This window comes from Loxodonta africana, chromosome 6 (assembly GCF_030014295.1).
Source record: "Loxodonta africana isolate mLoxAfr1 chromosome 6, mLoxAfr1.hap2, whole genome shotgun sequence".
Classification (NCBI taxonomy): Eukaryota; Metazoa; Chordata; class Mammalia; order Proboscidea; family Elephantidae; genus Loxodonta; species Loxodonta africana.
This window is the reverse complement of record NC_087347.1, coordinates 43,237,252-43,254,419: the sequence shown is the minus strand read 5'-3', so window position 1 is coordinate 43,254,419 and position 17,168 is coordinate 43,237,252. Positions and strand designations below refer to the sequence as shown.

General features: G+C 34.0%; 1 protein-coding gene across 12 annotated transcripts in view; it reads left to right on the top strand.

Moving 5' to 3' along the window:
- The window catches only part of CARF (calcium responsive transcription factor), an 80,822-nt gene that overhangs the window by 1,585 nt on the left and 62,069 nt on the right, over window positions 1-17,168 (top strand). For 9 of the 12 annotated variants that reach the window (XR_010322247.1, XR_010322246.1, XR_010322245.1 and 6 more), the window contains exons 2-5: window positions 1,886-2,880; window positions 11,022-11,142; window positions 11,648-11,875; window positions 17,033-17,153. Coding sequence is in view for 7 of the 12 variants with exons in the window: in XM_064286793.1 (XP_064142863.1) it covers window positions 11,065-11,142; window positions 11,648-11,875; window positions 17,033-17,153 (427 nt within the window). In the remaining 5 variants the exon portion in view is untranslated. The remainder of the gene's footprint in view (window positions 1-1,885; window positions 2,881-11,021; window positions 11,143-11,647; window positions 11,876-17,032; window positions 17,154-17,168) is intronic. The other 3 variants (XM_023542259.2, XM_023542260.2, XM_064286792.1) reach the window with 3 other exon arrangements.

Here is a 17,168-nt window from a genome sequence, read left to right as displayed (position 1 = left end):
GGTTAGAGATTTGAGTCCACCCAGAGGTGCCTTGGATAAAAGGTCTGGTGATGTGTTTGTGAAAAATCAGCCATTGAAAGCTCTACGAAGCACAGTTCTACTCTGACACACATGGCTTGCATTAGTTGGAATCCGTGTGATGGCAACTGGTAACTGGTTCTGCCAACTTGAGCAAATTAGGGAGACTGCATGGGAGGAGGAATAAAATAAGAAAACTGCTGAAATCTAAAGAAAACACTTGAGGTTGCTGATTTAAGAGGTGGTAATTTTTTTTTTTTAATTTCAGTGGTGAGGATTTTACATATTAAATAAGTTTGAAACACTTTCTCAGTTAAGTCTTATCACTGAATCCATGTTTCTGAGTTTGGTAGACGTGGAAATATAGTTGCCAGTTTTAAACATTCTCCTTTAATGATAAGTGATTTTTTAGTTCCGCAGTAGAATCGCACATATTGAAACTCATGGAATCCGAGATAAATCTTCAGATAATTAGATTCTGTTTCAGATTTTCTTTATTATTGATAGTATATAATTCATTAAAATATTTTGAAAAAATGTATGATTAATCGAGTTAATGCTTTCTAAACTTATCATTGATTTAAATTTTATCAAAATAGATACCTGATACTTAGAGTCAATACAGGTTGATCTTAATTTGAATTGAAAAATACGATCAGTAAAATACAGAACCTGAATATATGCTTAAGATAAAACTACAATTTGCAAAGGAGAAATGTGGAATTCACTAAAATACATTTTTTTTTTCCATTTGACTGAGACCTTAGTTAAGGAAAACTTACACTACTAAATGTTCCAAAATAACTGAACACCTATTATGGTGTTTTTGTTTTTTTACAACAGGCAGTGACTTATGTTCTGTTTGAAGTTGCCTGCAAGCTAAAACTAGGATGGTTAATGTTTTCACTGTGTTTTTCTTAAAGTGTTTATTCTAGAACAAGCTTTTGGTTTATAATGATTTCCTACACAGTTGATTTACCGTGGTCCTCATGAAGACGTATTGTCTGGAGAACCACAGATGTCTAGCTTGGAAATATATTTCTCTTTATTACATTCCCCGCCCCCCCCCCCCCATATATGATGGCATAGTGTGGTGTGGTATAAAGACTATGCATGGATTTTAGAGTCCTATTTTTTTTTTTTCTACTTGGTTTTAAATTGAAACTGTTGTGCTTTCTGTGATACTAAGCAAAGTACTAGATAACTTTCGTTTTCTTATCTGAAAATAGAGATAATAATGCATACCTCAGAGTCATTGTGAGAACTAAGTGAAATAATTTATAAAGCTCTCAACTGAAGAGCAAAAAAGCAAAAAGAGGTATATAGGTACAGGGTGAGAAATGGTTAGAAACTAAAGTTAATGTGGAAGCTTTACAGAGAGGGTAAACCTTAGACAAGAGACATTATGAACATCATCTTTAAATTTTTTTTCATGCTGTTCTGAGAAGTTAAAATAAGTATTATATGTATTTTTAAAGTATTTGTGAATTAGGAGTCTTGATTTAATCCTTGACATCACTTATTTATAGTAATTTCGTACAAATCATAAAAAACATATGCCATTTATCTACCTCTAAAAGATGAAGGAATTTTTGTTTTCTAAAAGACTTGTAGTTAATGAGATCCGATGCTGATATTGAATAGATTTCAAGATCCTTTAAATTTTGAGACACTAACCAAGGTATCTGGAATTAAGAGAAACTCTTAAGACTAAAATTCAAGTGGCTTGATGCTAAAATTATTCTGTTTGTGGATTTAATCTCAGATTATTGGTTTTAATGGATAAATTTGTAAATACAAACCTATGGGGAAGCTGAATAGCATAACTAGATGTTAAGGTAGTTTTTTTTGTTTTTTTTTTTTTTAGAAATTGCAGCTGAGAAATCACCTCTAAAGTTCTGAACAACTAGAATTCCTGTTGAACAAAATCAAAACAGAGCAGCAACCCAAATATTGTCCTCTACACAGATATGAGTGACCACAGCCTGAATAGTCTCTTTCCCTGTGCCATGCATTCACTGTATAAAATAAACAATAAAAAAGCCTTTTCTCCCTATAATATCAAACTTCTAAATTTTACGGTTTCTTTCTAATCTTCGTGTTTGATATAAGATAAAATCTACTTGTGTAATGTGATATGAAACATTCTAGAAAGTGAAATTTAATACCTTAGTGTGTTTTCTGAAGTTCAGTCATTAACTGTCTGGACCCCATATTTAATACTTTATTGTTTCTTTTTGCTCCCTTTATCCAATCTGAGTACTTCTTTCTTAAAAAATAAGCTTGTCAAATCAATTCCAGGATTTTTTTTTTTTTTTGAGGGGAAAGGAGGTGTTTATTCTCTCCTTGTGGCTCCAAAACATGCCCTATTATTAAATACTTTCTTTGAGGAGAAATACTCAGTTGCTGTGAAGGTCTTTGTTTCAGTGGTACTTAGAGAATGTGAGAGTTGAAACAAAAGTCTAGTTCGATTCCTAATTTTATATAACGAAACAGGCACAGAGAGTCACTTATGCCAGGATGCATGGACTTATCTATAGGCAGCCCTAGTCTTTAGTTCTCTTGAACTGAGCCTAGTGATGGTTCTAGTATACCTGACTAGTAAATGGTTACTTAATAATGAAACCTGCATAATAAAATCTGATAATTTTCTTTATGTGTAGGAAAATGTACATTGAATACTTTCTCATTATGGAGAAAAGGCTATTGTGAAGACGTAATTATAGCTTTGACATAAATGAAACTACAGCTGTCACAATTTAGTGCCCCCAAAAGGAAGAACTTCAGAGGACAAGAAAGGGCATTTCTGGAGGTAGTAGAATGCCTGAGGCCTGGAATTTAAACTTGAACTACTGCCTGCAGGTAATTATTTTTAACTGATTATAAGTAACAGCTCCGTAAAAGTTAACTCTTATTCTATTACATATTAATAAAAAAATCAAATTACACTTTGTGTAGGTACTTTCTTCTGTTTTAGGTTACCAGTTGGAAAAGAACGTTTTATACCTAGCTTTTTAACATTAATGTCCTCTGAAAAACTAGACTTTAACAGAGTTAGTTAATTGGGAGTTAGGGATAATGATTTATGGCAAGTACTGACCTTGCCATTGAGAATAGATGGGAAAATTGGGTATTTTAAGCAACTCTGCAGTTATGAAGATTGAAGAGGTTAATGGAAGAAATGGGGGAAAAGGAAGTAATGCTATTCACTGCATTCAAATTATTTTAAAGAAAGACTTTCTGCCATTTAAAAATGTACTTTTAATCCCCAATTCAACAGTGGGTTAGGTCAATAGTCAGATATTGAAACTCACTTCGTCATTTAGAATTACTTTAAATAGTATTTTCCTGGTGTAATTGCAAAAAGCTTTTATAGATGTACTGTAGGACATACCAAAAGGAGAATTTTGAATTCTACATCTCCAGAAGGCAGTAAAAAAAAAAAAAAAAAAAGCTATCTTTCTTACATTGCCAAAATCTCAGTATCAGCAAAATTTTGAAACGGGTGGTTTATGTTTGTCAGTCTTTCTCCATCAACATTGTCCCCTGCGCTATACGAGCTCACTTCTTTAGGGCATTCATGCTGCCCTAAGTCTTCACAGCAGTGTGTAGCCTTGACCTAGTAGTGCTTTGAGCCTCACATTTCTCACCTCCAAATTAAACTTCATTCCTTCAGCATAGCTGTTTTTAACTGATCTTAAAGGAAGAAAGCTATCCTTGTATAAACTTAGGCAAATTTGTTAATGACTGATACTCTCTGCAGCTTTTTCTTTTCAAGAGAAAATGCTTATTAACTCCAATGCAAATTTCACTGATGAAATTTTTAGATAGGGTAAGTGAAAATAAATACAGTGAGAAAATTTTTTTAGCCAGGCAGGATAACTTGCAGGGGGGTCAGAGCACCTATTAGGAAACTGGGAGTAAGTTTTTAGAATTCTTTCCCCTAAACTATTTACATTTAATACAACTCCTTCCCAAGCTCAACTGCTAAATCTGTTCTACAGACTGTTTTCTCAGTGGCTGCAGTGCCTGCATACTGAACTCTTGCTGTAGGTGGGATCAGAGGTCTTTAGATTGCTTGCAAGAGGGCATTTTATATGTTGGGGACTGCCTCTAATGAGATTTCAACCAGGAGAAGTTGAGAACAAAAATAAAGAGGCTTTTTTTAGTATCTTTAATTTATTTGCTAACCTATAAAAATTTTTTTAAAGCTATGGGTTTTTTGACTAATGAAGGAGGGAGAGAGCTTTGACTGTGACATTTAAAGAATCTCTATTAGCAGTAATAAAGAATATGGGCTTTGGGATCAGCGTATGTAGTTTTGAGTCCTGGCTCAGCCACTTAGTATATTTGTGATCTTTGGAAAGTTACTTAACTTGCCTGAGTCTTAGTTTCCCTAAATGTAAATTGGTGCAAGAAACTAAATCATAAGGTTTTGAAAAAGCTAAATAAAGTGATATATGTAAAACATTTTAACACTGTGCCTTATATAGTAAGTGCTCAATAAATGATAACCTTATAACCTTAAGCCATGAGCCTCACTTTTCTGTACAATGGTGATAATAATAGGTTCTCCTTCACAGGATAATGGAGTGATTATTAATATTCTAGGTAGTAATTATTAAACATAGCATGCATTCAGTAAACATTAAATTATATCTATGACAATTAAATTCATAATCTTAGTTCATCTATTTTAATGTAATTATGCTTATATTAAAAAATAAAAATAAAGACCCCTCAGAAATATTTCTTGACCTTGATGTCTTCATGTTTAAACCAAATCAAACAAAACGCTTTGCTGTCAAGTTGATTCCGACTCATAACCACTCTGTAGGACAGACCAGAACTGCCTCAGGGTTTCCAAGGAGCCACTGATGGGTTCCATCTGCCAACCTTTTGGTTAGTAGCAGAGCTCTTAACCGGTGCACCACTAGGGCTCGTCATCGTGTTCAGACAGTGGATAGTTCAATGTATTCAGTTTACTTTAGAAATTAAATTATATTCTTGACAGTTAATATTTCAGTTTAATAATCTCAGCTGGACATTATTTTCACTTTTCAATCTAACTTTCTAAATGTTTTCTTTTTCAATAGAGTTAGTTTTCTACTCATTGCCCAAAGAAGCCAGTCAGTAAATAATTGTGAAATGTGTAAAAAATACCATCATGAGAGTCAGCTATTAGAAACACAGAATCTTAGACATCACTTATACTAATTCCTCCTTTTAAAAACTAGAAATTAAAGTTCAGAGAAGTTAAAAATTTGTCTTCTTTTATTGAGTCTAGGCAGACTCCATGTTCTTTCTTTACTACATTTATGTGAATATACATTTATGAAATGTGTGGATCTTTAACTAAATAAGAATATTGAAATAGAGCTTCTTAGTCATCTAAAAGTATAAAATATTTGCAGTTTTTCAAAGTATAGAAAAGTATATTTAGAAGCCTCTTTTTAAGCTCAAATAAGATTTGATTACATCAATGAGATGACAGAAGGAATTTTGTCTTCAAGAACCCAAAGGGTTTATTTAGTCCAAAGCCAAAACCAGAGTCATTGCTGTTGAGTTGATTCTGACTCATAGCGACCCTATAGGACAGAGTAGAACTGCCCCGTAGGGTTTCCAAGGAGCGGCTGGTAGGTTGGAACTGCCAGCCTTTTCTTTAGCAGCCGAGCTCTTAACTACTACGCCACCAGGGCTCCAGATAGGTGGAATTTTGACCTCAGTTTGCATAATCGTAGATAATGAAAATAACTGTCATTTATTGAGCATTGACAGTGTCTTGGGAACTGTTCTGAGCCCTTTGCAAACATTATTTTATTCAATCTTCACAAGAACCCTATAAGGTAGATAAAATGTTCTCATTTTGCAAATGAGGAAACAAAAGCTTAGAGTGGTTAACTGATTCGACAAGTAAGTATAAAACTGGAATTCAAACCCAAACAACATGACACTAGAACAATTCTACCATTATTTATAGTTTTACTGACAAAGCACTGTTTTTCTTTAAAAAGTTTAGTGAAAAAATACATACATTTGTGTATACCCGAATTCCGACATTGTTCAATTGTTCAACCAAAAATTTCAAGGCAGTTTTCAAGTTCATATGTTGTGGTGAGTTAAGTCTTTAGTTCACAGTCAGCCTGATTTTTTTAAATTAATAGACTTTATTTTTTTTAAACAATTTTATATATTACGTAAAATTGACCAGAGATTTCCATATACCTTTCCCCTCCACACTGCCACCCTTATCACCTCACATAGTTTCCCCTATTATTAATACCGTACAGTAGTGTGGTACATTTCTTACAATTAATGACCAATATTGATACATTATTATTAACAAAAGTCTATAGTTTACATTAAGGTTCACTCTTTGTGTTGTGTAGTTCTATGGGTTTTGACAAATGTATGTCATACATCCACAATTACAGCACCCCTGTGTTTTATCCATTTATCCCTTCCACTTCACAAACCCCCGCAATCACTGACTTTTTACGGTGTGTGTAGTTTTGCCTTTTCCAGAATGTCATGTATTTAGAATCATACAGTATATAGCCTTTTCAGACTAACTACTTTTACTTAGAAATATGCATTTAAGGCTCTTCCATGTCTTTTTGAGGCTTGATAGCTCATTTCTTTTTATTGCTCAAGAATATTCCATGTGTGGGAATATACTCATTGTTTACCCATTACTGAAGGATATCTTGGTTGCTTCCAGTTTTGAATAAAGCTGCTATAAACATCTGTGTGCAGGTTTTTGTGTGGGTGCATAAGTTTTGACTTAATTGGAAAATACATGGGACCTGATTGCTGCATTGTATGTATGGTAAGACTATGTTTAGCTTTGTAAGAAGCTGCCAGATTGTCTTCCAAAGTGGCTATACCTTTTTGCATTCCCACCATCAATGAATTGAATTCCTGTTGCTCTGAATCCTTGTTAGCCTTTGGGATTGGCAATTTTTTGGATTTTACCCATTCTAATAGGTTTTTTTAATAGGTGTATAGTGGTATCTCATTATTTTAATTTGCAGTTCTCTTATGACATATGATGTTGAACATCTTTTCATATGCTTATTTTCCATCTGTATATCTTTGGTGAGGTGTCCAGATCTTTTGCCCATTTTGTAATTGGGTTTTTTTTTTTTAAAGTATTATTACTTCGTAGGTGATGGTATCTCTCTTGTTATGTCATTAGCCACTGGGGATCATTGTCTAGTCTCATAATTTAGAAGTATAGTAAAGTGTTTTTTTTTTTTTTTTAATTCTATTGTTCCATCTTCATTTATTAGCTTATAAAAAGAGAAATTTCTCATCAACCATTTGGGTATCCTGACATACAGAATTGTATGAGAAAGACAGATAAATGTTTGGCTCCCTCTTCACCTTTTATTCATCCTTTTCAAAATATGAGTTAGTGTCCTATTATCCTCCAAAGGTGAACAGTGGAATCTTTTAGTATGATTATTAACTCATGAATTTAAACATTTGATATATTTCTGTGTATTGCAATACTATCAGTATTGATGCTCATTATCTTCCATCTTTGGCTAGTGGGTGCTTTTTCTAAGTCTTCTTGACACAAATCTATTAGTCTTTAGCTTTCTTACTTTCTGCTATTACAGGATATTCCAGACTCCTCCTTATTTCCTGCTCCAGACCTGAACTCAGCCGTATCCCTAAGGTTGAGGTTCTATCAATTTTGGCTTTATACATTCCTGCATTATTTAGTGCTTGCAAGGTAAAACAGTTTTATCTTCCTGGTGAATTGAACCCTTTCTCCTTACTTAATAACTGTCTCCATCCCTGATAATGCTTTTTATCTTCAGGTCTACTATGTTTCATGTTAATATACAATAAAAAGTTAAAGGACATTGTAACACTTTGTCTATCATCACAGTAACATGCTTTTGTTCTCCAATTCATATGAACAGCTCAGTTTGTTTTTTACTATTTGCCTAGGCTTTTTTTTTTCTTTTTAAACTTTTCAACTGATCACATTTTAGCTGTGTTTTAAACAGCTTTTTTTTTTTTCTGTTTTTTCATAAACAGCTTTTAATTGGTGAGTTTAATCCATTGGAATTACTAATAATTTGGTCGTCTTTCTATTGTTCCTTTCGCTTTCCGTTTGCCTCATTTTTTCTGTGCTTTTTTCTTCCTGTTTTGCCTTTTATTAAATTGATATTCATAATTTCATGCGTTATTCCATTTGTTTACCTTCTACTGATTTAAAAATTTTGTTCTTATAAACCTTGAACCTTAAAATTTTACCATGCAATTCTAAAGTTAAAATTTAATCACCCCTTCTTGAAACGATACAAAGATCTTAAAACACTTAATCTATCATCACCTTCTACAGAGGTACATGTGTTTTTATTTAGTTTTCCAGTGTTTTATTTCTGTGTTAATAACACGTGCTCAAAACTAGAATATTATTTTTATTATATATAGACATTTTTAGATTTTTTTCATAGTATTAATATATTTGCTTACTTTCTTTTTTGCATCTCTGGACTTCCATCTGGTATAACTTTTGGTTTTCCAGAACTATATTATTTAGGTCCTGTTGATTGTAAGCTGTCATTTAAAAAAAACCTTAAAGTATATTTCTTTTACTGTCTTTTGTGAAAAAAAAAATTGTTTTGAGGTGTATATAATTCTGCATTGATAGTTACTTTTTTTTTTACCTTAAAAATATTATTCCAATGACTTCTGCTGCCATTGTTGCTATTAAGAAGTCTACCATCAATATAACGTCAATTCTTAATACGTAATTGGTCTTCTCTCTGGCAGCATTTTAGATTTTCCTCTTTAGAATTTTGCAACTTCAGTACATTGCGAATTTTTTTTTTAATCTTGATATCCTTTATGCTGCCTTTATCAGTGGATTCATGTCTTCAGTTCTGGAAAATTCTAAACCATTTTTTCTTCCAATATTGCTTCTCTTTCATTTTCTGTATTCTGTCCTAAAACTCCAATTAATGCATGCTGTACTTTTTCATTATTTTTCCATACTTTTAAATCTCTTACTTACATTTTTTATCTCTTTTTTTCCCTTGTGATGCATTTAGGTAGTTTTAAAATCTATCTGCCAGTTTAGTATTTGTGTGTGTGTGTGTGTACATGCACATCTATCTGCTATTTAGTATATTCATTGCCTTTTTAATTTTAGCAATTATATTTTTCATTTCTGAAAATTCTATTTGATTCTTTTCAAATTAAACTTTTGGTAGTCTGTGGTTGCTTGAATATTCCTGCGATTTATTATTTTATTTATTTTAACATTAAATAATTATATTCAGTATCAGGTGGTTTCAGTACTCGAATTCTTTGGGGGATGTCTAAATCTGCTGACTCTCATGGTGGCTTATTTTCTTGTGTGCTTAGTAGTCTTTGTGAGCCTATATTCAATCAATCTTAATGTGAAAGGAAACTGGAGTTTTAATTGACTTTGTGTTCTTCCAAATATCAGCTATATTCATTCTTATCGGAAGCCAGCTTACACAACTGTCCTGGAATGTTCCAGGTTCTTAGCCTTATTTTGCTGGTTTCAAGTTCTCCCTTCCAGCTTCTTGTCCAAGCCACATTTTCCCAGTGACAAAACCTGAATTTCCACGGGGAAATTCTCCTGTTTGCTTGAGTTTACCACTTAGCTTTTGGCCCACAGCTTTTACTTGCTTTTCTTCTCCTCCCTCCTCCATGGGAGAGTGGCCTCAGATTTTTGTTATTTTCTATATCCAAGTCAATATACACAATCCAGATTTTATTTTAGGTCAGCTTTTATTTTTTCGTTTTGTAGCAAGAGGGCCTTCTGTAGTATCTAATCTGCCATATTACCAATAAAAAAAATTATTGCCAATAGTAGAAATCTATTTTCTAAATTTCTTCTAAAAAGCATTATTCTTTAGTCATATATACACAGTGGAAACAAATAAAACAGGACATTATAAAATAAAATTGCTCTTAAATCTGTCACATGAGAGGTAACTATAGACTTTGGAATAGATTAGGATGCAAGTAAACATTTAAAATGTTATGGGAGAAGCAGCTTTAAGATATAGTTATAAAAATAAAGCTAATTTAGTAGTCTTATGATTTATATCTCAGAAATATTTACAGTATTTTGGAATTGTGAAATGGCAAAACTTACAGATATTCCGAATTGCGTGAATTTACAAACATATGTTAGGACTCTATCATGGAAAATATTCACTAGTTTCATTTTGATGTTACTTCAATTTTGAGACATAAAATTTCATTTCTTTTTTGTATATAGTATCTAGTAGTTACAGTAATATTGACATTGCCACCACTGACAGTTTGGGGCCAGAAAATTCTTTGTTGTACGGGGCTGTCCTGTGCATTCAAGGAGGTTTAACAGCATTCCTGGCCTCTATCCATTAAGTATCTGTAGTATCTTCCTCCCCAGTTGTGACAACAAAAATGTCTCCAGACATTGCCAGATGTTACTTGGGAGGTAGTCAACATCACCTCTGGGTTAGAACCACTGTACTAGACCTAAATGAGTCAAGTTTTTTGGTATAAATATGTTCTCATTTTCAAAGCTTGTCAAAATAATATGAGTTGTGTATATATAATTCTATCTAGATCTTTTCCAAAATTATATAATGCTACAATGGAGCACACCCAACTCATAAAGTTAAAGCCCTTTATTTGTATTAAACCTGTGTAAGATTAGAATTTTAGAAGTATTTGAAAGGGTGTAACTGAACCTTGTCACATAAAAGCAATCTTAATAAACCACCAGTACACAAGTATAATTAAGGATAGGATGAGGGGACTGATCTTTGCTCTGCCTTGAATGTATTGTGGTGCCTTGGCAAGTCATTTAACAAAAATGTTGAAGTTCTTATCTAAAATGAAAATGATTTAACTTAAATTGTAAAAGTTAACACAGTAAGGGAAATGAGAGATCTATTAAGATAAAACATTGCATAAAAACATTAAGTGCTTTAGTTAATCAGATATTTGAACTCTTGCAGCTATTAACTAATAGAAGAAAATGGAATTGAATATGTTGTCAGCATGGAACAGTCTCATGATTCATTAAGAATCAATCATCACGATGGCAAAGAGTCAAAAACAGGTGTTCAGGTATTTGAGGTAGGGATTCAACAGAATTTTCTTCTGCTCTGTGGGAAAACAGCATGCCATTTAGCAACTTTTTACGCTTAAGAAATAGTGGTTATATTTAATATGTTCAAAAATTTTAACATTAAATCATCCACACATTCATATATTTAGTTTTATAATGTAGAGCTTTATGTAAACTAATAAATGAACTTACTGAAGTAATGAACCTTCCTTGGTGATATATCAATAAAAATTTATAAAGAAAAACGTATACATTGAATTATATTTTATCATTTCAGGTTGTAACCTCATGGACAATTTTATCTCAATAAAATCTGGATAATAAAATATAAAAAATAATTTCATTTAAGAGCAATTTTCTATGTATATTTGTGTGAATTGACAACTCTCGCAAAAAATAAAATGAACTAACTGAAAAATGAATGTCCGTTTTTATTTTTAAAAGTCTTTTTTTAAAAAAAAATAGCAGTATATTTTACGAAGACTGAAGTGATTTTTTTTTTCTTTGCAAAAGCATCTAACCTGTGTAGACTCCAGGGATCCTTCCTTTGGACAAAATGGTTCTTCGACAGTTGTGCCCATTACGACCCATGAAGCAGAGAATTCACTTTCATCACAGAAGGTACCAGTGCCCATGACCCAGACACAGCCTCCTTCTGCAGAGCAATTCCATCTAGTGGACCAAAATGGGCAACCTCTGCAATATGAGCTTCAGTCATTGGGGGATTCTAGTGCACAAATGGTAAATATATTTTATAAATAACCAGTTTTATGCTGTTTAGCAAAATACGTTAGTGTCACTGTTGTTAGCTGCTGTTGAGTCGGCTCTGACTCATGGCAACCTTATCTATAACATAGTGATAATGTTGTCCAGTCCTGCGCCTGCACCATCTTCAAGATCTTTGATATGTTGAAGTCCATTTTTGTGGATATTGTGTCAATCCATCTCATTGAAGGCTTTCCTCATTTTCGCTGACCCTCTGCTTTACCAAACATGATGTCCTTTCCTAGCTATTGGTCTTTTTTAATGATGGGTCAAAAGTAAGCAAGACAAAATTTCACCATGCTCACTTCTAGATAACCTTAATTTCTTTCTTTCCCTTTTTTTTTTTTATTGTGATTTAGGTGAAAGTTTACAGAACAAATGAGTTTCCCATTAAACAGTTAATACACAGATTATTTTGTGACATTGGTTGCCAACCCCGTGATATGTCAACACTGTCCCCTTTTCCACCCCAGATTCCGGGTTTCCATTCATCCAGTTTTCCTGTCCCTTCCTGCCATCTTGTCTTTGCTTTGAGGCTGGTGTACTCATTAGTCTTGTATATACGCCTGAACTAAGAAGCTCGTCTCTCAAGTATGTTATTGTTGACCCTATAGACCAGTATAATCTTTGGCTGAAGGTTGAACCTCAGGAGTGACTTCAGTACTGTACTGAGTTAAAAGGGTGTTCGCGGGCTATACTCTTGGGTTTTCTCCAATCTCTGTCAGACCCAGCAAGCCTGGTCTTTTGGTGTGTGTGTGTGTGAGAATTTGAATTTTGTTCTACATTTTTCTCTTGTTCTGTCTGGGACCATCTATTGTGATCCCTGCCAGAGCAGTTGTTGATGGAACCAGGCACGATCTAGTTGTTCTGGGCTCAGTCTGGTGGAGATTGTGGTAGTTGTGGTCCATTAGTCCTTTCGACTAATCTTTTCCTTGTGTCTTTGGTCTTCTTCATTCTACTTTGGTCCAGCCGGGATGGGAGCAGTAGATATATTTTAGATGGCTGCTCACAGGCTTTTTAAGACCCTAGTCATTACTCACCACAGTCAGATGTAGAACATTTTCTTTATAGGCTATGTTATGCCAGTTGAGGAACCCTGGTGGTGCAGTGGTTAAAGTGATAGACTGCTAACCGAAAGGTTGGTGGTTCAGAACCACCAGTGGTTCCATGAGAGAAAGGTGTGGTGGTCTGCTTCATTAGAGATTTACAACCTTGGAAACCCTGTGGGGTCGCTATGAGTGGGAATCGACTTGATGGCAGTGGATTTTTTTATGCCAGTTGAGCTAGATGTCCTCTTAGACCATGCTTCCCAGCCCTCAACCTAGTAATTCCATCCCTCAGGGAGTTTGAATGTGTCTATAAAGCTTCCATGACCTTGCCTTGGTCAAATTGTGCTGCCTTCCCCAGTATTGTGTACTGTTTTACCATTCACCAAAGTTACCACTTACCTACTACTATCTAGTTAGTGTTTTTCCCTCCCCATCCTTTCTCTCCCTTTGTGTGGAAGCATTTTCATGTATTTTTATAACAGTGGTCTCATACAGTATTTGTCCTTTTGTGACTGGCTGATTTCATTCAGCATCATGTCCTCCAGATTCATCAGTGTTGTGAGAAGTTTCATAGATTCATCATTGTTCTATATGGTTGTATAGTATTACCCTTAATTTCTTAACACTATGACTTATATTGCACTGAAAATACTGTTTCCATGATCTTCATGTTTAAGCTATATAAGGATTTTAAAAGATTTCCTTTGAGAACAAATACTACTTTAAACGAATTTCTCAGTCACCATGTCTAGGCACACTGGTGTTTGAGATCAATTGCAAATATAATATAACCTGTGATTAGTACTGAAGTACCAGAGTGTGCATGTAATTTACATTTCTTTGTTTATATATGCACGAGACTGAACTCAAGGTTATTGCCTTCTCAACATCGTACTCACTGACTTGCATGCCACATGCTAGTGTGGTTTCTTGAAGAGAAAGAAAGCAATGGAGGCACCACTGGTATACTGGGAATTAGGCATAACCCTTGCTGGTATTTGCTGGTAGGTGTGTGTATCATGTGACTAACAGTGGGTAAGGGTGAAAAGATAAAAATGCTGCTTTAAACTGTTAGCTTTAAAGGTATTTTTGACCAAGTTTGTTGTCTCAGTAGAAGAGATAAAAGATGCTTTTCATTGAAATAAGGAAAATTACTTTTAAAAACTTCCAAGTTGCTACCAATTGTTGGGGAGAGAATTTTAAGGGTAAATTAATTTTTTCTCTGTGTGGAGCGATGCAAATATAGCAAATTCTGTGTATGAAGAGCCCAGTAAGTATAAGACTACTAATTAACCAGAGTTTTCTGGTAATTTTCATGATTTGCCTCAAGTTGAATATATTATAGCAGATGACTCTTCAAAATTATGTTTTCCTAGCAAAAATTAAAGATAATTAGCTGTTTTTTTAAATAAGAAAAGTAATATTGTCATCACTATCATCAAATAAGATGAACTGAAAATAGTTTCTCAGATTTAAATTCTCATGGACTGCAGACTTCCTGAAGCCATTGCCCTGAGATAATCTTTAAAACTTAAACCAACAATATCCCCTGAAGACTTCTTAAAACCAAACAGTAGTTTAGCTTAACTAGTAAAGAATATCTGCCTTAAGCATTATGCTCTTTTAAGAACTATCTATATGAGATCGAACTGACAATAGCAGCTGGAAAAATTAAATAGGAATCTATGTTAATGGGGGAGGAACAACTCAGAAAAGAAGGGTGAGAATGGATGTACAACTTGCAGAACGTAATCAGTGTCACTAAATGGTACATGTAGAAACTGGAATTAGTGTATGTCTTGCTGTGTATATTCTCAACAAAAACAACAAAATAAATAAGATTTTAAAAAGTTTCTTAGGTAGCAGCTGGAGTGAGCTAAGGAGAGAGAAAATGGAAGAGACTTTTCTCCATTGTACTTTGGAAATAATAGTTTCAAAATTAAGGGGGCATTCTGCAGATCTTAGTTATGAAATATTTGTAGGATTGAGCAAAATTGTAAAAGTATTATATGTGTCTAATTCATATTTGAAAATAATCACAGCACTCTATTTTTCTCAGAATGAAAAAATGCTATTTTTCACGGGTATTTTATCTCATAATAAGGGGCAAATAATTTAAAACGATACTATTACTATTGCCTTTTTTAAAAAGTCCAGTGGGTTTTTTTGTTTTGTTTTGCTTTTGCCTCTTTTTTTTCCCCCTTAAGTAACATTATCAAACATTGAGAAGCAGTACAGGTAGTGGTTAAGAAGTGCTAGACTACTTGGGTTTGGATTTTATCTCGCCACGAAATAACTCTGTGTAAACTTGCATGAGTGTTTCACCTGTGTGACAGTTGCCTCATCTATAAAATGTAGATACTTAATAGAATTGTGATGAGGATTAAGAGGGGTAATGATACGGGTAAAGTTCTGCCACTTAATACATACTCAACAAATGTAAGCGGCTGTCATCAGAGTTTACAGTTGCTGTCATGCTGAAGTGATAAGAGGTATGATATTTTTATCTCAAGAAACTTGATAAACATTGGAGGAGGGAAACAATTTTCACTCTGGATTTTTGGCAAATGTTTTTAACTGTAAGGCATTCTTCATTGCTGAGTTTTTTTTTTTTTTCCAAAATTGAGATTTAAATGACCCTCTTAAAAGTAGGAATGCAGTCTGTCAACGTGAGCAATGTTCTTGTGTTTTACATAGCAAAAAGGAAGTCTGGGAAAGTGGGTTGGAACGATTAGGGAGAATTACTGGCACTAGAGGGAACAGATGACAGAGACTTTGGGTAAAACAGTAAAACTGTATACACGGGAGAATAGTATGTTAGGTAATAGTTTATTGGGTGTGCAAAACCTCTGGAAACAGGATAAACTTACTTTCAAATAGTGTATGTCTCAGTTATTTAGTGCTGCTTTAACAGAAATACCACAAGTGATGGCTTTAACAGAAATTTATTCTTTCACAGTCTAGGAGGCTAGAAGTCCAAATTCAGGGCGCCAGCTCTAGGTGAAAGCTTTCTCTCTCTGTCGGCTCTGGAGGAAGGTCCTTGTCATCAATCTTCCCCTGGTCTAGGAGCTTCTCAGTGCAGGGACCTTGGGTCCAAAGGACACACTCTGCTCCTGGCACTACTTTCTTGGTGGTATGAGGTCCCTCTGTCTCTCTGCTTGCTTCTCTCTTTTATATCTCAAAAGAGATTGACTTGAGATACAACCTAATCTTATAGATTGAGTCTTGGATCATTAACATAACTGCCTTTGATCTTGGCTCATTAACATCATAGGGGTAGGATTTACTACACATAGGGAAATTATACCAGATGACAAGATTGTGGACAATCGCACAATACTGGGAATCATGGCCTAACCAAGTTGACACACATTCTGGGGGGACACAATTCAGTCCATCACAGTGTGTTAGGTATATCTTGAAACAAAAAACTCAGAAGGTTTTTCTTCAACTTCAGACACCTTTTTGGTTGACATTCCTTTAAATTGAAGGCAATAGGTTCAATTGTTAAACTGAAAAAAAAAAAAAAGTACAATAAATATACTATTTTCCCTGTGTTTACAGACTTTTTAGACACTTTGTAGTATTCCTTATGAATCTAGTCTGGGCATATATACATGCAAAAGTACAAAAAAAAAATCCTGTTTAATTAGCTGATAAGTTACCATCTTTCAAAATCATGAAAATGTCTTAGAGTATGGGACAAATTATTGCCACACAGAAAGGTCAAACATGTATGGTTAATAGAATACATAGCAAATTTATTGAGTCCAGTCAGAGGCTTCGTTCAGATTACTAAGTAATTAGATAGCATGCATGTATATTGATTAATTTTGTGCTTAGGGCTGTAGGCTGTAGGGTCACACTGCCTGGTTTGAACCCATTCTGTCTTTACCTCATACTAGCTGTGATACTTGGGAAAAGCTTCATGTGTGCCTTACTGTTTTCATCTATAAAATGGGGGAAATAATTGTATCCAACATAGAAAGAGGTAAGTATGTAATAATTTATCTAACTAATAATTGTGTTAAATCACTGTAAGCGTATACATTTGATTTTTTTTTTTTCTTTTAATGCTTCTAAGATGATTGTAGGCAACCCATCAGAAAATGGACAGGTGCTTCAAGTAATTCCATCTACCCAGACAGAAATGGCACCAGTGATTGTACCTCAGGGACAGCTTGTGGATGTGAATAGTTCTCGGGGTGAGTAATAATGGT